The sequence below is a fragment of the Calonectris borealis genome, chromosome 4 (genome assembly GCF_964195595.1).
Source record: "Calonectris borealis chromosome 4, bCalBor7.hap1.2, whole genome shotgun sequence".
NCBI lineage: Eukaryota > Metazoa > Chordata > Aves > Procellariiformes > Procellariidae > Calonectris > Calonectris borealis.
In genome coordinates, this window is record NC_134315.1 from 49,924,779 (window position 1) to 49,950,531 (window position 25,753).

The window sequence follows — 25,753 nt, forward strand, 5'->3', positions numbered from 1 at the left end:
GTGGTTAGGTGAAATAATGCTCAAACTTATCTTACATCACATTCCCCAAATAAATTACATCACTGGATTTCCCAGGGTTTCCAAATTCAAGGACTTTAGTTTAATCCAGTCTTTACTTACGTCCAAAGGAGATACACTTTTAACCTGCTAGAACTTTTATGTCCTTTCGAAACTTAATAGACAAACACAGGAAAGACTCAAGAATGATCAGGCAGAGCGACTTGGTCATAACTCATAAGCTTTAGATTGGAAGGTACCAGCTATTTGGGCTACTTCATTAGATTCAACCAATTAACAAGAAAGAGCACAGCTAATCTAAGAGACATTTGTCTGTCAAGAATCAGAAATTTGGGAGAGCATAACAAATCATATCAACACAGAATACAACTTTACTACCAAAGTCTGCAACAGAAATTGCAAAATACAGCTTAGCAATGAGTGTGATCAGAGAATAAATAAGCATTTCACTAGGAACTATGGAACTGATGGACAAATTTGGGGTGTTTTCCAAAAAAGCTGAGACACAAACACACACCTATGGAAATGCAAGAAAAAAATCTGAATCATGGAAGGCAAAATTTTTGGAAGCAAGAATAAATTACGAAGGAAGGAATTATTTTCAGCCAGGGAGTATTTACTTCAGAAGTTACAGCAAAACACCTAAAAAACCCAGCACTGCCAAGTGAGAAAAACTAGTACTTTGAAAGACTTATACCGTGTACTTTTTTAAACTGAGATGTAGCTAAAGATAAAGTCAGATCCCTACAGAACTTCCTAACAGCAAGTTTCACCACTAACTCCACTTGCAGATTAATGTCTGGTACATTGAATGGCACGGCTTTCAGCTCAGAGGGGTTCAGCTGCTGACTTGCCTCCACTAACCATTTACTCCTGCCCTTTGCTTCTGCATCTTCTAACCTATGATCAGTTAGCTATTACGAGATAAGGAGGAGGCTTCTTCCCACGACCTTCCTAAAGGGAAGGAAAGTAAGCCAGTATGTCCACAAACTGAAATACTGTCCTTAATCAAATCAAATGTGTTTTTTGTATGTAGCCTATATATAAAGTGTTTTCAAGTGTATGCCATCTCCAGGGACATTTGCATAATGCTCCCTCATCTTAGAATGAATTAATAAGCTCTCTCTGAACAATCCTACTTCTCCAAAAAAGTCGTACAACAAGTCAGTATGGGATTCTAGAAAGATCATAATTGACCTATCTCCTTAGGCATACTTGGGAAACAACTTCAAGCTTATAGATTTCAAGAAAACAGATTCATTTAGTTTTCTGAAAATGCTAGCCTTTGTTTGCTATGCCGTAACTGGTGGGATTCTGGATTTCAGGGAGCAGGAGGTTTCAGCCAAGAAAGAAATCTAAAAATCAAGACTTTGCAGAGACTACAGCCAGAGAAATAATGTTCTAAACAAGGATCTGAGACCACTTTTCCTAGTATTTTTCACTAGTCCTCTGGCTATTGCTTCACATAAGTGGGTTTGCAATCACTCTGCAATTGAGACATGGGGATTTTTTTGGTTTTGTTTTCTAAACCAAGGCACCAAAAAGAGAGAATAAGGTCAAGCCCTCTCCTATTTCGTTGTGGTATAGCAGATTCAAACTTAGGAGTCAATGTTTCTTAGACAGAGAATTTTAAAGAACAGCTTCACATAAATAGCATGTATTCTGAGTGGACCATAGCATGCTCCAGGAGTAGCTGACAGACTTCTGCAGTTGCTACAAAATTTAGATTACAATAAAAGTAGAAATTCTAAAAGCCATTTAATTAGACATAAAAAAGATGCAAACTTCTGATTCTAACACAAAGACCAGCATAAGCATTTACTAGTGGGTAGAATGTCTCCAACCCTGCTTCCCATCCTCACTGTGGAGGAAGTCCTTATCTGGACTTAAGAACACTGGAGGGATTCAAACCTGTATTTTACAAGGGAATTTTTTCCACAGATTCTTCATTTCTTCATGGTTTGATGTAGATCCCACTGACGCACAACGCATCTGTCCACAACTCTGTTGTTCAAGTTGCAGGCATAACAAAAAGCTATTTTTCAAAACTGGTCTTTGTTTAAAACTCCTGATAGTGATGTATTCCCTGACAATTGTTCCTTACCTTATGGCTTTTTAATGAGCGTCACTTCTGGCAAACTGGTGTGCTTTAAGCACTTTTTCTTTATTCTTTTGTTATTATTTTAATTTCATCAAATCCCAACTGATCACAAAGAAGCACCACACAAGAGTAAAACACACATGAATTGAACCAACAATTCCAACACTAAGAAAAAACAATCAGCCAAGACAGAACAAAAACATCAGAACAGTGATTAACAAGTATGGACCTTGTAGATGGGCCTGACTTCTTCCCATCAGCTAAAATTTTATTGAATCAGCAATCAACTAAAAGATAGCAAAAAGATTTAATTACAAGCATTAGTGCTGAAATCCGTACATTCTGGATGTTGAAGGGGACATTAGAAACAGAACATTCTTTACCTTGTTAAATCAATAATACCTATGAAAGATTTTCGACTTAAAACCAGGGATTTACAAAGGCTTACAAAGAATGCTACAATTGGAAGAAAACTAAGCCTTCCCTATGCATTCTTGCTTATGCTCACTGCAACAACATTACTTTCACATAGCAGTACAATATTTTGAAAGGTTTAGTCTGATCTAGTAGCAAACTCATTTCTAGAATACATACATACACACACACAAATATATGTCTGCATACCTTGTAAGTGTTTAGGCTCCACTTTCTCACTAATTCCAATTTCTCCATCGCTGGATTCTTTACTTCATCTGCTAACACAACAGGTCCACTTTTCTGCTGAGCTCTGCCCCCTATGTCAGACACAAAGCAAATCTTCAAGGCCTTTTGTTTTTTTTTTGTTTTAAGGGATTAATAGCAGATATGGAAGATTTGTGCAATTGCACATGCAAAAGCAGAGCAAGGTGACAGTAAGAACTTAAGACGCATATGCAGATTTTCAAAATCAATTCCAGAAAGAAATAATTATTTTAAAACTGATATAAAGCATGTATATCTCAGTATTTCATGTAGTAATAGGCTGAATAAAACTTACCTGAATGCACGGACTTTTACTAACCAACCTTAAAACAGCTTTTGAGACATGTTTATTACTTAATCTATGTTTTAAAATTCCAACAGTTGAACACCCTCTTGGATTTAGCCAATCTAAAAGTCTGTTTACAACTTGCAGATCATTAAATGAAAATTATCGGTATATAAAAACTGTTGTCACAGAGTACAACTAATAAATTTCAAAAGAGATTTTTTTATCTTTTCCAATGAACATCATCCTTTCCAGAAGATGTGTTCAGCCAATATTTTAACTGATTTATTTCAGCTTTATTAGCTCATTGTATTAAGAATAATTAATTCTACATACCACCAGTATACAAACAGCAAAAAAGAAAAGATTTAAAGCAACAAATTAAAATATCTAGGGCCAATCACCACACATTAATTGCCAATACTTAGCATTTCCAAGCTAGTATGGTATATCACGTGGATGCTAAGTTTTAAAATTAAAAAAATATTTCCTAGTGTCCTAGATAGTAAGAACTGCAAAGCACTACTTTTTAAGCAACATTTTTATTTATTAATGTACAATTTTGACTACTCCTGCCTCTAATCCCGACTGCTATTACATCACCTTAGCCTTGCCAGGCTAAATAAGAGTTTGGAAAAAAGCCTATACAGATGCCTCAAGATACTCCTTTAGCATCAAGCTCTACAATGTTCTTTACGTCTTCAAAATGCTGTGCAAACATTAAGTAATTAATCCTCTCAACACCCTTATGAGGTAACTGAATAGGTTTTCTCCTTTTATATAGGAGGAAACAGACAAAGATGTTAAGTAATTTGCCCATAGGCACAAAATGAGTCAAGTGGCAAAGCCTAGTTTGGGAGTTGTGAATTCCTAATGGCCACCTCATACTCTATTCTACTGGAATATATGATCATTTTGGCAAAAAATGCCAAGTTTCAGCTTTAACCTAAACAAAAAAATTTGGTTACTCCCATTTTAGCTACTGTTTGTTATTATTAATATTTAGTAACTATTTTTTAAATTTTATAGAGCAAAAAGCAGCATACAGAAAGGAAAGCAGAGGTTACTTTGTGAACTGTTAAAAGCCAGAAATGAGAGCCACCAAAAATCCCGGAAGTTTTATTTCCAACTAACAGTAAATCAAATTATTAGAGACACAGAGGAGTTAGTACAGTGTCAGCAGAGACAAGGGCGTTATCCATTCAGTGCTATGATACCTGTGGGAATAATTAAATCACAACCTTGTCCAGCCAGTCTGCTAGCTGCTGCACTGCTAGGAGATATAACAGATGATTTGGGTGATGCTGAGGAACCTGAAAAGGGGACATATTTAACCATGAAAATCCATCATCTTCCCTTAGAAGGCAATGCGCACTTTTACAGAGATAGGTTTTTCTTTCAAAACAAAGAAACATTTGCTTCAGCAACACACTAAATAGAAGCATTCACAGAAAAGTTGCTGGAATTTCTGATGGAAATGCTTTTTAAGTGGTGCAGCTGTTCATGTGAACCACTCCAAGTTTTCATGATTTAATCTTTTTCCCTAGGTCATGATGCCAAACTTTTGGTTTGTTGTAAGAGTAATCAAAATACAACTAACAGCTTCATCAGTAAAGTATATACTATCAACAGAAAATTCCATGAAAGATTGTTATATATAGCTTCCACAGCTGAAACCTCCTTTTTAAGGTCTAGGTAGATTTCACTCTGCACTGTCACTGAATGGTACTCACAGCATTAAGGGGTGAAGTAAGCTCTGAAATCTGTGCCAATTTCAGATATACTTGATTAACATCTGCTCCTAAGTCTGTGTAAACACACAGCAATAAGCTATGCTGAAGATCATACGAGCCATTAGCTGTTAAGGTGTGTAATCTCCTTCCCAAAAGAAAGATTTTACCGCACTTGCTTGTTCTCTTTAAAAAAAAACAAACCCAACTTCAAATGACCTGTACCATGTGTGTTCTCTAAGCTGTTTTAGGATTATGATTTTCAGAGCTTTGCAACTCTTTCACATCACATAAATGTGAAGTGGCATTCTTAAGAAGTTTTCAGGATTTAAAAACCAAACAAACAAACTAGCTTCTTCTCTGTAGTGATAAGTAATCATGATATTGGGGGGGAGCTTTCATTGCTTTTGCTGAGAAATTCTGAGATGCTTCAGGGCTGACAGTGTTCTGGAGGAAAAGGAAATCAAACCTAAACTTTAGCAGTTTCAACAAAATTTAGTTATCAGTAACACCAAAAATATCACTCAAATTAACCGAATCAACAATCAGCTTTTGTCTTTTAAACATACCATAGAGCACTACTAACATGAGGTACAATTAACCCAATTATTTGAATCCAATTGCACAGAAAAGATGAAAGATAGCTCTCTTGTTGTGTCCTTCTGTAGCGATACATTGCATAAGAGCTGCAACTGGATTCATCCAGGCATAAAAGTTTGACTGCAAGATCCTGCTAAAGGCCTAAAGACTGAATCACTTTCAGCAAGCGAGCTAAGACAAGCAGTTAAAAAATCCTTACCATTTGACAGACTATTAATGCAGCCTTATGCATGCTTCATCATACAACATCCCCCAAATTCTAAAAGCCCTTCCCCTCTAGTATTGTCTACTTTGCATGCAAAAATGAAGCTCTGATAAGGACACTCAAACAGAAAATAGAATTTTTAGAAATACAATCATTCCACTTTTATCCATAGTTTCATAAGAAGCCTTACTTTCTACCACTTCTCTCTCTCTGATTTGGTTAGAGCATTAGGAAAAAACTGAAGACATTATCCTTGGAGGAAAACTGTGATATCTAAAGTGTTAAAAATTACATGTCCAAAGCTCATCATTTGTGTACGTAACTTATTACGGAATATTTGGATTTCAAACATATTAGTGTAGCTTGAAACACATCTTGGACACTTTTCCCTTTACAGGCTAATGCACTTAACAGCTGCAACAGTTATCCTGCTAATAGAATACAAAAAGGCAAGAATGGTGAGCAGTTTGCCATCTGCCCAGTTTTTAGCCAGATATTTTGCTAATTTCAAAGACTTAAAGAAACCACAGTATTCGCTTTGCAATATATGTAAAGTACAGCATGTAAATCACTGTTTTCATATGCACAGCATTTTACCAAACAGGAAGTGAAGCAAAATGTAAATTAAATCTATGACAACAAAGAGACTTATTTTCACAGCTGCTCATTTGAGATCATTTCAAACCTTTCAAATTCAGAAATTGTCAAAGCTACATAATTTATTAAAATATCACTTTCACATACTATATCATGGCACTCTATTGTTTTTAGACAGATGGGAAACACTGACATTACTGGCTTGTTTATCACTTTGCATTTCTCATTGTTTAATACTAGCTTAGATTCTCTAAAACATACATTAATTCTTGCATAGTAAATTAAATATTAATAAACTAAAATCCTTCTGCTATAAACAACTGCAACTCTGTGCTGAGAAAATATGAGAACAGACACTTTTTCATTAGGTACTCCCTGGAAAAAGAGGCCCAAAGCATTATCACTCCTAACAAACAATACGTTAAAGTAATATAGGCACTATAACAAAAAAAGGAGAGACAAGTCTCAGGGGCAACAAAGAAGAATTCCACTCGTTAATCTGCTCCAGGTAAGTGAACTGTGTATCAAGAAATTAACTCTCCCGTTACTTTTCAAATCAGAACAATACCTGCAACATTTAAAGAAAACTTCAATGCAATGTAATAGCAAAATTCTTCAGTCTGACACCATTTCAAGACGCTCAAGGACTTCCCTTCCTGTAAATGCAGATCAATTTAACACTAAGTAGTTTCCACTAGTCCCTTGACAGATACTACAAGTGTAGCATATATTCTCTATTTTAACAACCCAGCTACCAGAGAAGTTAAACAGGTTGTCACTAATGCACATCTCATTTACATTTGGTGTACATTTACACCAAAATGCTCAAAACAGCTACAGAACATTGTATTCCTGACAATAGGAAAATATGCCTAAAGGTTTTAAATTGAGAAATAAAGACAAAAAAGTAGTTACCTTTACCTGGAAATGGTCCTGTCTCAACGACTCCCTCTTTGGTGCTGTCAAAGCCATGAGATGTTATTTTGGTTTCAGAAAGTCCAAGTCCAACTGGTAACGAACGTTTCAAATCCTTGGAAATATTTGAAGAAAATGGAAAGTTAATGTTTAAAAAAAGATAAAAGTGACTCAAAAGTATTATAATGCAATTTCAGATAGGCAATTCTGCCTTCAGCCTGGAATGTCTTCGCTGGTGTCACAGCATTCTACTGCGATGCACAAATAAAACATAAATGAATGAGAAACACTAAGTATAGCCTGTGTATTTATTCCAGAATTTTTTTTGTCATATTGACGAACTACTAGAATGCCTTCTCGTAGAGCAGCGGTTACCAAAAACGTGGCCTGCAACATCATGTTATGTGGTCTGAAGCTGGTCCAACCAATCATATGAGTTTAATAATGTTTCCAGTTAAAAACTGATAAGGGTGCAGAATGACCTAAGACTAAGAGCAGACAACATTTTACAAACCAAAAATGTGGAAGCAACTATCATAATGTTAAAGATAAAAAAAAAATCACTCTAAGCAAGAAATAGCTTTAAAATTCACAGCATCCTTAATTTCACAGCATCCTTAATTTCTACAAATAGCACATGAAATCTAATATTTGACATAGGAGAAACATCCAGAAAGGCATCACTTCAATAGCTTCCTTCTGAGCACCTACTCTACATCACAAGCGCTCACAGCACAAAGTCGCCATTTACTTCTGTTTGCTTTTGAACCTCGTTGACTTAAAATTGCCTGAGAGCACCTTGTTTAACTTTTGAGAGCTAGATTAACTACTACAACCAACTTTCATCAGGCAACTGAAATATTCACAGAAACCCAATGTAGGCCTATTCATAACTATGAATTCATATACATAATTTGCATACCATCCTATTGCCCATTTTTGCTATCTTACCCACCTCTACAAATAGCTCCCAAAGGTTTCCTGGACTACATTTCCAGCCATCTGACTGAAGTTTAAGGCTCTGGTGTTATGGAATACACTTAGTGCTTTAAAAAAGTTCAGGTATTCAAAGCAACTTGAAACCACTAATTCGTGAAAGTAAAATTGAGTGAACAGCTACTACACTTCTAGAAGTGAAAGCAAAAAGGTAAAATACAGTAACAAAAAATTAAGCATCAGGAAATTGGAAAACTGGCAGTTTCTGGAGTCAGGTACTCTTTTGCATCCCCTCTGCTTTCATACAGAGGCAAAAAAGACGAAAAAGTATAGAGGAGCAATAGTGAAATTTGCAGAGAAAAACTATACATAGCTTTAAGATGTCAGTGTCTGGACATGTGCAGTAACTATTTATGATATATGCAGTGCTTCTAATTACAAAGAAAACACAACCTTTAAAATCCAATCCATGTTTGACATATTACTGTAGCCGCTCGATCCACAAACCAGAAGCAAGCTAGTGCATAAGAATGATACTGCCTAGAGGCTCAGACTGTCAAGAAGTGGCTTTGGATCACATCCCCACAGATTTAGTTAGTTGTCTTTAGTTTAAGACAAACTCCTAGGAGGAGGAAAAAAGGAAGAGCTACAAACATATGAATTCCAGCAGAATAGAATTCTTGTTGACATCAAAATCCCAGGATGTTATTGCAATCAGAGTAACCAATTCTTATAGCCATACTATCACTCACGTGAACTGGCTGTTTAATAATAGATTATGCTATATTTGTGTATCTGAAGCATTATACAAAAAAAAAAAAAGCAAAAATAAACAGCATGAACAACAAATAGTAGTCACATGTAGAACCTGATCTCACTAATTAAGCATATCACAACATCGGATACATACTGTTTTCAATCTTCACAACTTACATAACACTGGTGCTTCCATTTAAGTACTCACAGTTGGCAGTATGCTAGAAAGCCTTTGCTTCAACTTAGTTTAGCTAATAGACAGAATCCATTTAACTCAAAACGTAGCAGGTCACTAGGAGCTGAAAAAACAGAGACTTGAAAAAGGATAACCAGATTGCAGAGGAGAAGATGCACTGATTTAACAAAAAGGACATGGCATCAATTTTTTTTTCCTGAAGGCACCTTGGCACATTGTATAGTTTTCAGAAATATCTAAATCTGTAGCCAAGGAAATGTAGACAGCGAACCTGCTTAAGCATGTTCGCAATAGGAATCTAAGCAATCATCTGTATTTAAGGTTAAAATGCAGAACATCTGCTTTGTAAAGACAGAAGTTTATATCTAAACTTAAGAAATTTTACTACTTCTGTACATTCAACCTAATTCTAATTTGAAGCTAAACATAGGCTGAACAAACTACAGAGTTTAAGAAATCAGAATATTACAACACATCCTTCTCTTAAATAAAAAACTGACATTTGAATCATGAAAATTATTAAGATCTACAATTGTGTATATACACACATCAGGGTTTTTTACATAAATATATATACATATGTATGTATATGTATGCAAACACATATTTGTTTGGAGAGATCTACACCTTTTTCATTGGCAAAAAGGCAAAGTTACATGTAAAGAACTGCAATCAAACCTGTTTTTAAACTCCTATATTAACCAGTTGAAATATACCCTGCTGAAGAAAGATATCCTTGCATATGAATTGAAAAGAAAGACTTACCATTTGTTGATTTATACATGACCAGAATTGTCATCAAAAAGTCAGTGATCATCAATACACTACCTTTTTATTGTTTATAAACATGCAAGTTGCTGTTCAGTGGAGACATGCTTCTACATGTAAACTTCAATTTTTAACATGTCATTCTTGCAACTGATTGGGCTTGCTTTTTTTTTTTTCTTCAGAAGTATAAATAAAACAAAAAAGCTACCTGAAAATTTGTAATCATTCTGACAAAGCAATTTATCCCTTCAATAATTTACAAAGAAGGATAATTTAGAAACGGCCTTAGAGTAAGAAAAGACGTGCACAAAACTTCACATTTAAGAGAAGGTATGACAGTACTTAAGCAGATTTCAGAGTGGTAAGAAGGCAACGTAAATAGCTTTCTTTTTTGTTCCCACCAAATGTAGGTTTGCTGTTATTATTTTGTTGTAGTAAAATTTCTGTTATAAATGTAGGTTTACTGTTATAGGACAGATTACCTTACTACAATAAGATGATAATATTTTGACTATGTATTGTTCTTCTAGCTAAGAGGATGATGATTAGAAGATCTGCTTTCAAACTCGTAAGTGATTTTCTCCCTTCTTCGTAAAAGGGTATTAAAGTCTTTAGAATTCATCAAAATTTGTTGATACATTTCAAAACCACAAATCTGTTAACCATCACACACAAAAAAAAGATGCTTCATTCATAATTTTCAATTCTATGAGGCTGAAAACCATTGCACGCTAGCAAAAGTATTTTAATATTGTAACTTCACTGAGACCCAGAGCTAGAGGTATAAAAACCCTACAACTCAGAAAATTCCCAAGAAGTCAAACGGCTGGATTACCTATCCCATTCTCAGCCATTTAGCATGCTAAAGGCTCAAAGAAGCAAAAGCACGAAATTAGGTACACAGAACAGCTGCACGACCTTAATTTGGTCTAGTCAAGATGGTGCAAACCTATATTGTATAAACCACTTTAACCCATTGTTAAGATTCCATTTTAATTAGTTCAAATCACCACATTAAACTAAATGTATTTTAGTAAGGTTAGCCTGATATACGTGACTAATAGGGATATTCATCAGTTTATTATACAGATCATCTAGATGAACCAGTATGAATTTCTGACATATCAATCCTGTTGAGACAGCAGATACAGCAAAGAAGTCGCTCAGAATGCACGTTCATGAAGGAATGTTGGCTGAATTACATGACTATTTCCAGAAAGATACTTCTTATCCATGCTCTCCACAATAATCTATAATGAAGAAGGGAAAGATACCAGAACTGTATTGTTTCTCCACCAGCAGAAACTAGCTTAGCTGAAGCTAGCCTAGCTGAAGCTAGCCTAGCCGAAGCTTAGTAGATGCTCAGTACGAGGTTAGTAGGTGCTCAGTACGAGGTTAGCAGCAGCTGGCTTAGCAAAAGTGCAGTCAAAGCTTACTACGAGCTTCCTTAGTCAAAGCTTACTAAGAGCTTAGTCGCTCAGTTGAAGCTTACCTACTTACCTAGTCCAAACTTACCTACTTAGCTAGTCCAAACTTACCTACTTAGCTAGTCCAAACTTACCTACTTACCTGGTAAGTCCAAACTTACCAGAAACTAAGAAACAAGTAAGCAAACAACATTGTATTAATTTCTCAGTTATGTCAGTCTATTACTAATGCATGACTAAGCATTATCTTTTGCTTAGTATCAAAGTTTAAAAGATATGGTTTTACTTGCCTTTACTACCTTGAATAAAGGTATTTTAAAAACCCCACAGCGCTAGCTAGTTCAAGGAGTCCTTGAAAAGTGGAGCAACTAAACTGGGAACAATTATATGCTCATTTATTTTTTAATGATGGATGATATTTTAAATAAAACTACTTAAGTTACCTTTAGGAAAAATTTGCAACACATCTTATTGTAAAGTTCACAGTTTAAAGTTTTAAAGATTACAAGTCCCATGAAACAAAATGTTACGTAGATAGACATAACATCTATGCAGTAAGATAACTGGCTCTTAACTTTCACTTGTTACCCTAATTCGTGTGCACGTGTATCTCCTTGCACATATCCAGCATTTTCTTCTTCTCTTTGCCCTATTATATCTCTCATTCCTCTCTTCCATGAATTAAGCCACTAGATCCTCACATCAGTATAAATTCAAGCATAAAAATAAATGGGAGGAGAGCTGAAGGCTTTAATCTATGCTGAAGTGGCAAACAATGGACTGACACATTTGTTCTATTCTCCAATATATTGCTCTTCACTCAGAAGACCCCTTCTTCTACTACATCCCTTTTGACTTACCTAATGTCATACTACAATCCAGTTTTAAATTAGTTTCCCTTCTACATTAACATTAATATTTTGGGGTTTTAAGACTGTATGAAGCAGACCACTTGCCAACAAAAAGAAAGACTGGTCTTTTTTGTTTCATGTCCTAAACCCAGCTTTCTAGAACTGACACACAGCAATATATTTTAAATCAGTCTACATTAATTAAAATATAATTGCCCAAAGTAAAATCTAACTATGCCAGTCAACATAGCAAAACCGAAGAGATTAACTCAGATGTTTCAGGTAGAATGTGAGTGAAAAGGCTGGCGTTTTTTCAGAAAGCGGAAGGCAAAAAAGAATTGACCTTATCTACTTGTGCAGTCTGGCAATAAAATTACAGAACAAGATACTGAACACATGCACTCAGATTCATCAGATCCCAGAGCTTATTTCGTAATTCTAATAAGATAAATTGAAGACTCACAACAAAGTTAATTTATCTTTTGCAGCCTAAAGCTTATTACTGGTATTATATACATGTATAATAACGTTTTTGTCCCTGTAAGAGTACAAAAAGTGCCAGGAGAAGAGAGTCTATACTGAAAATGAAAGGAAACAATTGGAACAACAATTTCAGAGACTCAGACTGATAAGAACTTTATGTAGATTTTGTACAATAGTTTAAACATAACAAATGTTATGTTATGTTACAGCTGCCTGAATACCTTTACAGGCAGACCAAACAGTTTTTTGATTAATTTAATTTATTCCTATGCAACTTTCACACTATATGGCATGTTACTGAATTAGGAATAATATACTTCCTCACTCCTTCCCACAGTCCTCAGCTCCCAATCCCCTCAATGACATTAAAACACCACTAATTCTAATCACATAATTATAATAGCATGGGAGGAAAACTGTGTTCTAGAAGTCAGGGATAAGTGAAATGAACCAGTGAAGAATATAAACCAGCAAGACTTCTTTTTTTTTCGGTTTTCTTCTACGAAGTAGTAAGAAAAGCATGTTTGATTAGGAAATGCTTAAGTCCTCTGTTTTTAAGACAGACTAACAAACATCCAAACATTAGCAAACAGTTCTATACACAAGTTTTTAAAGTTTAAGTGAGTTCCAACAGAGCTTGGAGAGCTGAAAAGCACTGGGTCAAGCTTTTTCGTAATGAAAGGACATTAGACATTTCATCCAATGACAACTGAAGCTACAGGCTTTTTTAGTTAAAAAAAAAGTTTCCATCCATCATACAGGCAGGACAAAACTTGTCAGAATTCCACAGGCATCTCTTATTATTACCAACAAGACAGAATTAGAATGTAGCAGCATATTCCTGAATGAAACTTTACAGTTAGGCAAACACTTATTTAAGTTACCTTATAAATATGCTTTTGATTCTTTTTCTTAAACGTAAGGAACCACAAAGATGCATCAAGCAGTGCTATATCCCACAAGACTGAAACTAATACCCTTCCTTCTGAAATGACATTATGGCAACCTAAGCTGTCTGATGTTCTGCACAACTAATGGCATTTTTCTTCAAAGAAGGAGCAACCCTACTTGCCATTTCCATGTAAATACATTTGCACGGCATTGCCTTGCAAAATGAAGTACTTCTCATGCTTGAGTACATACAAATACTGCATTTGGTAGAAAATAAATGTGCATTTTCATGCCTGAGCAGCTTATGGATTAGGTCTGATGGAAGTGCTAAATAGAACGCGAGGCTAGAAGAAAGTTTAGGTTTGTAATTAAAGAACCCTGAAGAAAAGGTTGTACAACTACCTCTTTACTCAGTCTATCAAAAACATACAATCAAAGCTGCTCAAGTGTTTGTTGCAAAATAGCTGTAGAAGACCAAATAAAAAATACAGGATAAATGATGTTTTATTGTTTACATCGGAATTGTACAACATCTATATGAACGGCTCCCTGATCATAACGGTAAGAAAACAAGAAACTAAAATAACCTTGATCCCCAGCTTCCCAAGAAGGTGTAATTGAAATCAGTATATTGGAGTTTGAGTGCTCTAAATTCTACTGCAGTCACATACTCTTACTGAGCACTGTGGTAACAGTACAACTTAAAAGTGGTAATGGTTTCTTTCCCCTTTCTTAAGTGACCTCCTAAAAATCAGTACTTGGCTTGTCATTTCCGTAAGTCAATAGGAAAAAAGACCCCTGAAAACTTGGCACAGAAATCTTGTGGTGCAATGCTTATTGCTCCCGGTTAAAACAAAAAATTACCTGGCAAGGAAAAAAAGAGAAAGTGTAGCATTAAGCATTATAAATAACAAACACAAACCAAGATGAATAGAAGCTAAATATTAGAATTTGAGACTAACAGATTAGTAAACAGACCTAGATGTTAATTCCAAGAAGTTTGTTTTCTTTGTTTTGCTTATAAGAAGCCCCGATTATCACATATTCTGAGTTTAGGTCACACGTGCAGGTGTTAACTTGTACAAGACAGTTCAAAAAAATATTTGAAGTGCACTTCATCTTCACTGATCTCAGAATAAGCATTGTGAAAACAATTACAGCGGCAAATGCAACTACACTTGCATAGTATAAATTTCCTGAAACTTGACGAAATATTTGACCCATTTTTGTGGAAGTGCAAGTTTCAAAATATAGTTAACTCCAAGCCAGCAAAATAATTAGCATGCCAGCAAAAACCTACTTCAACTTTTATATGTGGCCATAGACGAAAACTACATCAACATTTCAACTTTCCACAGAAAATGGTGATTATATTTTGACTGAACAAGGGCTCTGACTTGTCAACAAGAGTGCAAGTTCCATTTACTGTAACTAATAAATAAGTATTGGATGCACTACACTGAAAAAGCAATTATTACATAAGGAAAAGATAACTTAGCAGTCAAGTTACAGCAGCATCAAGGTCATCAGGCTTAAAAATAGTAAATCTGTTTCTCTACTTTCAGGTGAACGCAAATTCATTACCACTTCAAGGTGTATTTTTGTTGCCCCCCTAAACATAGGTACATCTTTATCAGAAGTTAGTTTTAACTTTATTTCATTAAACATCATCCTAATTTTTACATTATGTTACTGGTAGATCTTAGTTGAATGACAAATCTTAAGAAACACAAGCCTTCCCTCATTGCAGTGCTATTCATAAAAAAACATCATGGCCCATTCAGCAGAAGTCAAAAAAATGCCCAGTAATAAGTGCAGTATTTTTTAATAAGAGCTCCAGTATGGATGCATTACCATCTCATGAAGCTTTATACCTTTTTTACAGCCATGCTCACTATATAGCTACCCTGCAACCATAGTCAAATGGTCTTAGATGTTGTTTTCAGGATGTATTTTATTTTTTAAAAAACATACTTTTACATATTTAAGTAACATTTTTAATTATAATGCTAATATAATAAATACATGTTTAAAACTATACTTTTAATATATATTTAAATGCTTGTTTTCCTGTTTTATGAATAAAATTGCTGGATTAAAAATCAGTATCCTCAAGGCTTAGAGTCAATAATTAGAAATGTATACACTTGATCGTGCATTACAGAGCACATAATACTTCACGCTATTTTAACATTCAGAAAAAAATTGCCACTACTAATATACCTTTCATACAAAAAAGTTATTGCAATGTGCAGTATCCGCTTCATTTTTTTAGTCAACTTTAACAATAGTTTATCAGCTTTGAAAGAGTTTTTCCATTAAAGTTAAAACTAGAAGACAAAATTAGGCAGATGCTTATTTTACTAGTATTCAGGTTTTTAAACTTATGGAGGTTCCCTGCTCTAATCAGCATTTTAGTAGGACAGAATAAAGTGTTGAAGTTCTGCTCAGTATTTCTTTCAGAAATAATCCTGCACTGCAAGTCAGCATGCGACTGTTGAAGCTTAGAGATTTCCTTAAAATCTAAGTCTCAACAGGTATCAAATAAATGTGGATAATTAACTAGCCTTCGTATTTCCAAGTGAAAAGCAAAATAAAAATAAAAGTAAAGAAAACCAACCGCAAACTCCATAAACTATACCATAGCACCCTCTGCTGGGCAGCCAAGCACAAGAACTGATAGTAAAATACATCAAGGTTAAGGGAAAGAACTCAAAATTGCATACAGATGATTATGGAAGTGTAACTTCTTTTCAACATACAACAAACAAGATGGATTCTGATACATCTCATCTATACAGCATACAGCAGTAATTTTTCAGTTACAACACCAGAAAAGTTACTTCTCTCCCATTTACAACTTCAAATCAGAACGTGACTATCTTTAGTTTTAGGCATGTTGACTCCAAACTTAATACCCCTTAGAAGTAGCTTGCCTCGAACAATTTGATACTTCTTCATAAAAAATTTAGGATTTGGTAGCCTGAATTCACAGGACCTGTTAAGTGTCACATTTTTAAAAAGCCTGTCGTCCTGTTTTATGAATAAAATTGTCAGATTAAGAATCAGTACCCTCAACAATCAGAGACAAGAATGTAGAAGCATATACACTTGATTGTGCATTACAGAGCACCCAATTCTTTACACTGTTTCATGTTCAGAAATATTTGCCACTACTAAGATGCCTTTTATACAAAAAAGGTTTTGCAATGCACAATCCCATTACATTATGTGAACTTTAACAGTAATTTACGAGCTTCAAAGGAGTTTTTCCATTAAATCTCTAAAAAACTCTGTCAAGTGAAGTCCGCTATGCATTGCATTGTAACTTTAACATTTCTGATAGCAGCACATTGTTAGACAGCAAAGCAAGTTCTTACCCTGTTAAAGCTGTGCTCGTGAGAATCTTCCAGCTGTCCATTGCTAGTCACAGGAATTTCTGCTGCTGAATTTTTGGGAGACTCTTGAGCCATTGCACCTTCCTATAGTATAAGAAGAAACAGGTTAGCATTTGTCTTAAATTTCCAGTGAGTGATCTATATGAAAACATTTGATGTATAGGTTTCGTAACATTTGATTTTATTTCAAACTCCAATGGGTAATATTCTGATATACCAGGTCTATATACATTCATTTAATCACGTACCCAAATCTCATTAATATGCTAGCACAGCTCAGACAGAAGTAATTTAAAGCTTCAAGTTCTCAGAGAAAAGAAACACTAAAATTTTTAACCCATTGATATGGGGGATGGGGCGCTGTCAGACAGAAATGAGACATGTGGGGCCAGACAAATATTTTTATGCACACTTGACCCTTACAGTAGTCTATGTATCTCAAACTATAAAAAAGGTGAGCTTGGCTAAAAAAAAAAAAAATTGTACTAGCTAATGATAAGCAAGAAATATGAGAGAAGTGCAATGAGTTTAATCACATGTTACAAAAAGAAAAGTAATGATTCCAAACTTTAAAATAGTTTAACTTGCTTCCTATTTTATCATAACATAGTGCCACGTTCTGACTAAACTGTTGGTATGCAACTCTCATTCAGTCAACAGCAGTAAATCTAAACTGAAATGCAGAAACAAGAACTTAAAAGCACCAATGCAATTCAAGAATCAAAGTTAGTTTCAAAACGCAGCTGCATTATGAACAGTAACAGCAGCTGTGAAACTACGGCTTTCAAGAATGCCCTAAGGTATAACCTAGAAGAAATATTCCCAGAAGAAATGCACACCTTTTACAAGCACCTGAAGACGGACTAGCACCCTGACATTCTCCAAAACTAAGAAAAAATGAAGATTTCAGCCCTCTCAAAAAGCTATCCCTAACTCTGCAAGACAGCTTCGTTAGTCAACTAAAGTGTAAACAGTAGAAAAATCAACACACAACCAAAGCAGTGTTTGTTCAATTACTTATATCAAAGAGCCTGAAGTCTTCAAACCAGCCCATGCACTTGCGCAAGACTGGCAAGACGTGGTACACCATCAACTTAAGAATAGGTGCTTTCTTGCCTTAAAGCTCCTAAATCATCAAACTGAACCAGCTCTTTTCAGTCAAAGGGTCAGGAAGAGACCCAGTCTCAGAGCAGGCTGAAGTACCAGCAGCTTCTCCAACCACACATGAAGCTTTTACAGGATATCCATGTAACACAAAGATTTTACCAGTACTTACGTAGGATCACTTGCGTCATTCTTAATTGGCAACATCTTCTGTCATACCCCATTGCTAGTATTTCCCCCACTTTCACCTATCACCACTTCATTTACATTAGTAAGCTTTATTTCCTTAGTAAGCTTTATTTCCTTAGTAAGCTTTATTTCCTTAGTAAGCTTTATTTCCTTAGTAAGCTTTGAGGCCTCCCAAGCTTTTTTTCTAACTAGTCACTGTCTGTGGGCTCCAATAAACATGCTCCTCTAACTCCAGATCGCTTTCAAAGCTATGTTACCATAACTTCTTCCACAGACTGTAAATTACTGAGACTTCACCTCTGTTGGTCTTTTGAAGCAGAGCTCACTACACAAACTTTATTTGGTATCTACAAAATCTGATTTACATTTCTCAACGTGTAGTAAGCTTCTTCAATTAGCAGCATAAAACACCATCACAAAAAAAAAAAAAAAAAAGCAAGGAGACTGAAGTCCGTCGAGTTCTGAGTAAATGCTGCCTTTTACCCACACAGAAAAGAGAAAGAAACAGGCCAAGGAAAAGCCACTCGAAGAACCATACATATGAACTACAATGCAGGATGCACCCTCATAAAATACCATTTGAGGTGATACATTTTCCTCTTTTGGGGATCAAGATTTTCTCTACAACTAACTTCGCAAAATTGAACTGAAAGCTACTCTTTCAAAAATAATGCTTTATGAAACACTTCCCTAAAATGAGAAGCTAAACATTTAGGCACAACTTTTGAAAAAATTTTAAATACACAGAGAACAGATTTCAAATCGTTTAAGAAAAAGTCAGTGTGCTATAAATTCAAGAAAATGTGACTTTATACCACGCTAACTTACCCCATCAGTCCCTCTCATTTAGGATGCAGTAAGTGCCTTCTTTCGACACTGGGAAGGAATAGCTCGCATGCCATATATTCACATTGCCCTAGCATACCAAATTCTCTATATATTCCAGTCTTCACAACTAGAACACAGAACAGCTGTTTTTTGGGTCATTCTTCATACAACAGAACAAACTAAAAACTCATAGCCTTTAAGTAAATGAAAATATTGAAGCACACCAAAAGGTCTATGTTTATTTTGTAAGTACTTTTAAAACAGTAATTTGTTTCATTTCATAGAGCATAGAGCATCTCGAGTTGGAAGGGACCCATAAGGATCATCGAGTCCAACTCTCTGCTCCTTGCAGGGAGTTGCTATACAACACTATTAGGTCGAATGCTCCAGTTACCTGCCACGTTAGATTTTAATTTCGGAAATCTGTCCAATAGCTCAAGCTTCTTAAGCTCGCTCTAAATCTCACATCTGCTTAAATTCCAAGACTGCTAGGAGCTATACTTCTACTTGACACAGTAAAGTGAGGTATTTTTCAAAATGCTTAGCCTGTCACAGCTACCTGCACAATACTGGAACATTTGCATAGGCTAACATAGATATTTTTGTTCTTCTTTCTGCAAATCGTCAGAAAACACAGTGTCAAGGGGAAGTCCTGTACTGACAGGGGATACAATTCATTTGGCAGGAATCACAAAGAAAATTGCATCTCCAAATTTAATTAAAGGCAAAACAAATACTTAGCTTGGCTGCTTTTCATCAAGAATCTCAAATCATTTTGCTAATATTGTACATTGATACATGTTTATGCATTTTTTTCAGATATACACCTCACGCATATGCATACATGTCTCAAATACATACATGAGAAAACAAAAAAATCATCAGCTTCTCTGGAAAAACTTATGAAATCTAAAAAGGCCTAGAAGCAATTCACAGGTTTCCTTAGGTGTTTCTACTTGAGGCAAACCTAAGTTATCAAACCTATCTTTTGCTCCAGAGAAAGCAAAAAATTACTTGCTAACTTCAGTTTCATGTTATGTCTGAACTAAAACACCATCTTCCATTGCTGAAAGGAGGACATTTCACTACTCCCCTTTTCCAGTCCCTACTATGAGCCACAGTGTCCCATCTCCCAACCACAACACATGCCTGCCACTCACCTGACTGCACAGTGAACAGACTCAACTCACTAGCCTGACAATAGACCTTTTCACCAGGTTAATTTTCTGCAGTTTCAGTGAGTTGAATCAGTTTGCAATGAGGTCAGACAAGCAACAAAGACATGAAATGAGCAGCTGAAAAAGGGAAGTGGGATAAACTGCTAGTTTGGCTCAGCCATAACAAGAAATCACCACCTGCATTTTAGTCACTCTAAGCTAGCACTGCTGCCAAGAACAAGTCCTTGCCCCCCGCCCCTCCCCTTTTTTTTTTCCCTTTACCCATAACTCTTCCCCCCCCATCAGCTTCCTCCATTCCCCCACCTCTTCCCTGGGCCAGAACAATGTATTTGTACAGCAAACAAGATCGCGGAAACACCGCAGGTTAAAAGAAGGTGACCTATGCCCAAAAAGGGGATTTTTCCACTCCAATCGGTTCTCCAAAACTGTTCATCACACAGCTCCAACACTTGTACCTACAAAACAGAGGGGGTAATAACGCAATAAAACACTACTAAGAATGAAGGACTGCTCTCGGCCACAGCACCAGCTTATTTCAGCAGTGCAGTATCTCAAAATACTTTAATTGTAGACTACTGCCAAAAGCAGTGGCCATTTCTCTTTACCTCTGGGTGCATGTTCCTGCAACCTCACAAAATCTTGGTAAGCTTACTGATCTGAGACAAAACTGAACTACCAAATCACAATGGTATTTCTGTTAAAACAGTGAATATGATTGCTGAATGAAGTGTCCCTTTGGCAAGTGCAGCCCACAGCTGATTTAAATTAAGTATATAAAGAAACTGCATCCTCAGAAGGAAATTTATCATATGTAGGAAGAGTCTAAAGCAAATATAAAGCAGTTCCTAAATTTGCATTGATGTATTAGGCATGAATGAAATAAGCACTATGGAAAATCATGACGTTTGAGCTGGATATTTTATTTAGAAAAACATATTAATCCTTTAGTAACTTCTTTCTTAGCACATCTCTGTTTGCAAATATCAGATTTGGAGATATACTAAATACCTATGGAATCACTACTCTGTTTTTATAAAAAGTTTAAAAACAATTCACTGGTACTGAAACTCTAACAGCGATAAAGTCAGCATCATCTCTTTTCATTCTCACTCTAAAGCAGCCAGGGAAACGTTTACTCTTCACCTTTCTGAAACAGCCTCCCAAACACATCTGATTGGCTAAACGTTACCGAGAACCTTAGGAATTTGTTCATTATTTTAAAAAGTCACAGACTTCTCCACAATGAAGGTGCAAGCTGTATCTGCTCCCAAGAAAAAAAGATTCACCACTCCAGCAGCAGATAGAATGCCTTTTTATAATGAGATTATACAAAGACTGCTGCTTTTTAAGCACCAACCCTTTCTTCCTGCAGCATCTGCCCCACCTACATCTATTCAGCTTGCAAAACAAATACTGCAGCACAGCAAAAGACTACTGATTGAAGTAATGCTTTGTTGAATTGGATTGTTCTTAATAGTGTCTCAAAACCAAACCCACCCATTCAAGATAATGTGCATGAGCTCATACCCCCATACTAACTTCACCGTTCTCTGTATATCAGAATCTTTGGCAGTCTGAAACTGTTGCTGGGATTGGTTGATTTTACACTAATATAACTATCACCCAATCACCTCAGAGTCAGACTGGACCTCTTCTGCAGATGGGTGAGATTCATCAAGTGTTGTGGATTCATTGCTGTGTTCTGACATACCTGAAAATAAAATAGGTTTGGCATGCATTAATTGATGTGAAAGGAGCTGGATGTTGCACCTTACAGAAACAGAAGCAGGCTTTCAGAAAACATTTCTTTTACACGTTCTGCTAAAGCAAAGAGAAACCGAAACCTCCTTCTTTTGATGATGACCAGATCTTTAGCTCCCCAAAGTCTAATCTAGACTAGGAATATAGTCTAGCATAAGCTCCCATGGCCAAAGCAACCTTCCCCGTGCAGACGGCTAAGCTTGCAACATAAAACACAGGAAGTCAAACAAGGTTCTTCAGCTGATATTTACTCTCAGCCGCAACAATACACTGACTGTATCCTACCATGGCAAAGATCACAATTTTATTAAGAAGTGAGATTTATCCAAGTGTTGCAAGTTTACATTGATGCTAAGCCACTGGAACCCAGTAAACTGTTGAGTCTGTTATGCCTAACAAGAAACAGAATCCCTTTCATTTTATTCTCAACAAAATCTCACCTACAGAGGGAAAGAAAGTCGGTGACACTGAGCACACGCGCAAGAAATGAACTCTATGAGTAGAGTGATCATGAAAGGTAAGTCACCTGCCTAATACAGCTTAAATAAGAAAAGTATCTAAATTTGATTTCAAATAGCTCGTAACTACAGGTGACACTGCAACTCAGTCAGCTGTTTGAAAGAACGAGACAACCAATCATTAAAAATTAAACAAAGTCTGTCAATATTTAGTCTAATCACACATGACTTCAGTTCATTGAGTCTTGCACCATTTTATACATGTTCAGCCACATACCAGATTAAGAAAAACTACAGAGAGATCACTATTTATGTTTATATTGTATTTCAATTTCCCAAGCTATAAAACATTTTAATGAAAGCAAATAATTAATAGGGTAAGCAGCTTGCATGACAAGGGAGAAACTGAACCATCTAGATCATATTACACTGGATAATCTATTTAATTTTACTTTGGAAAACCAAACACATAAAATAAGAGATTTTTTCCAGAAAAACAATTCATTCAGGGCTATCACTGAATGAAGTTGGATTTTTCCCCGACCAATACAAAATTCCTTTCAAAGCAATTAAGTAATTACATATAACTTCTTTATGTATCTTTCTTACTTTTCTCAAATTCTTTTAAATATGAAAGACCATACAACAGAGGTGCTGCTTTCCCACACAGTCCTGTCCAAACTCTGCTTGTAGTTGAAAACAACCTCCATGCTTAACAGCTTATTTCTGAGTAGATAAAAAATTTCCATTATGGACTAGAAGAATAAGCGTGATTTCTTTGCTCTGCTGATTAAACAAGAAGCTAAATTCATCTTGTAGTGCAGTCTTGGTTAAGACAATCTGTACCTCAGTTTTACCACATTTAGTGATCCTGGAGTTATGTTTGTACCTCACATACAAACTTACATACCATGGTAATGCTGTTTAAAACTATTAAATGCTATAAGCAGCAAAAATACTTTCTTGATAGCTTTAAGAACTCTTAATAACCTAATCTAGAGGCATCAACCATCTCACAAATCCATGTAGAAGACACTGCGTAAAGATAAATAATTTGTTTTTTAAAATCCAAATTAATTCACTGTTTGTGTTACAATCTTCCCCCCGCCCCAGTTTTTTGCATAGTATTCTTTTCCTGCAAGCAGTATCAACACTTTCAACACAGCTCTGCAGAATCACACTGACCAAATTTAAAACATGAGAAGGGGAAAACTGTAGATTACTTTTGTAAAAAGTTTAACTGTACGTTCTAGTTTAGCTACAGAAGTCCCTGATGACAGCTTCTATAGCAAAAAATGGGGATGTAAACATCAAATGCTGGATGTAAGGACAAAAACTTTCTACATGTTTGCAAAGATTCAGAAGTTAAGACGTTCATGTGAAATTGTGGCAAACATGGCATCTACATACATACATTACTTACATTTAAGCTTCCATTACAGAAATGCATAGAGACTTTTGTATCTCAGTTCCTAGTTTTCTCTTGCAGGTGTCAGAGAAAGGGCCATTCTTTATAAGAGCTTGCTAATCTTCAGTACAGTATGAATTCTGCATTATTGATTGTATTTTCACTACAGCAGCCACGACTTTAGAATATGCTAGGTGATTGTTCAGTGTACCAGGACATTAGTTACCATCGGCTGCAATTATACCTCAGAGATGTTCTACTTGGAAAAAACATGCCTAATCTATATTCTGACATGAATTTAAGCCCGAAACCCTGGCCTCATCACTCCTGCCTCTCTGGATTTTCTCTTCCGCGCCCCCCCCCCCCCCCCCAATCAATTCTGCAAATCCACACAAATACTGCACCAGAGGAGACAGAATAGACTGAGAATCTTCCCCCTGTGGCAAAGACACCTTAAATGCATACCAGATTACAAACACATTTTAAGTTCTGCTTACCATAAATAAAACTGCACAATTTTTAAGTCCTGGGGATTTATATATCATTTCTTCAACTGGCAAAGTAAAAAGCAAAGCAAAAACTTATAAACAACATACTAAGCTTCTTCTAGGATGAAGACTTCAGAGCCATTTAACTGATTATAATTAGTGGTTGTAAGAGCACACTTGTGGACTTTTCATAAAAAAGGCAAATTCGTATTTGCTTATTCATGCAAATATGAATTAAATGTCACCAACAATAAAGTTGTTTTGAATAAGGGGTTTATCCTTAACATAGTTACATTACTTACGTAAATGACTTATGGTCTCAGAAATGAGAACCGTGGGATTCTCAACAATTACATCTGCCCTTCTAAGCAGGATACACTGGCTCCATCGCTTAAGTTTTTCTCTTAAATTAATTGCCAACGAGGTAAAAGCCAGATATCTTCTGTCCAAATAAAGTCTATTACACACTTTTATTGTTGTTTTATTACTCCACTGCATAGATAAGCAATAAAAGTTTTTGTAACACTGCAGGAAATGCAAGTGCTGGTGGAAAATAATGATTTAACGTGTATTTTCTTAATTTCAATTTCTAACTAAGAACACTATCACTAATTCTTGTCAAAATCAAGAATAATTGCTTTTTAAAAAGAATTTTAAGAACTGTATTAAACACTTCCTGCTGCAATCACACCATAGTTTCCTCTTTATGCTCTTGAAGTCCCTGGCTGCTCCTCTTGCAAGATCTAATTATACTTGAAAGTGACAAGACATGATGGAGATAAGGACTGGAGAACAGGGCTGCCACTAACTTCCACACTCCCTACTCTAGGTCAACCTGCCCGTAAGCGCTTTAACGCTCTGTTCGTCTCCAAATTAGCTAAGGCACAGGCTCCCATTATGGTTTCATCTTCTACCAAAACAGAAAGAAGCAGCTGATCAAGATATTGCCTCAGCTTCCAATTTTTCCAATCTAATGTTCTCCTGTATTACTTGTTCCTTACATTTTAACTGTGTGTGTGTACATACATATATACATAAACATATTTATGATTCAGACAGCCGTTTGGTTTTGGAGTTGTACTGATCAAATCACAGCTTTCTCCAGCCCTGCAAAAGAACCCTCCTGTTATCTTTTCTAGAGGATCAACACCTAGACAACAAAGTCACTGACTGCAAGTGCTAACTCCTTGTAACCCGTTCCACCAAGCATAAAAAGCACATGTAGACACTGAAACTACATCCAGTTCAGGGGATGCAAGATGAAAAGCTATGAGGGGTTTTCGGTTAAAAATGATAGATCAGAGATGTACTATAAGCAACACTAGAAGAATTGCTTATAGTTTGTAAACAATACCAGATGCAACACCTGCTTGTCACACAACACCACAGTGTTTCCGTGTTTTAAGAATAGTAAGCCAGCTGCAAAAGACAAATTGGAACACTTAAAACAATAATTGTCAGGGTGTGGAATAAGTCCCAGGGGCACGAAATCCATGCAGC

General features: G+C 35.8%; 1 protein-coding gene across 12 annotated transcripts in view; it reads right to left on the reverse strand.

Moving 5' to 3' along the window:
* The window catches only part of ARFIP1 (ARF interacting protein 1), a 44,515-nt gene that overhangs the window by 18,005 nt on the left and 757 nt on the right, over positions 1–25,753 (reverse strand). For 3 of the 12 annotated variants that reach the window (XR_012673546.1, XM_075149483.1, XM_075149492.1), the window contains exons 2-6: positions 21,770–21,849; positions 16,822–16,923; positions 7,134–7,248; positions 4,304–4,399; positions 2,744–2,853 (exon numbers count right to left, since the gene is read on the reverse strand). Coding sequence is in view for 11 of the 12 variants with exons in the window: in XM_075149483.1 (XP_075005584.1) it covers positions 2,744–2,853; positions 4,304–4,399; positions 7,134–7,248; positions 16,822–16,923; positions 21,770–21,847 (501 nt within the window). In the remaining variant the exon portion in view is untranslated. Of the gene's footprint in view, positions 1–2,743; positions 2,854–4,303; positions 4,400–7,133; positions 7,249–16,821; positions 16,924–20,120; positions 20,260–21,769; positions 21,878–24,262; positions 24,284–25,753 lie in introns of those variants that run through there. The other 9 variants (XM_075149485.1, XM_075149488.1, XM_075149486.1 and 6 more) reach the window with 9 other exon arrangements.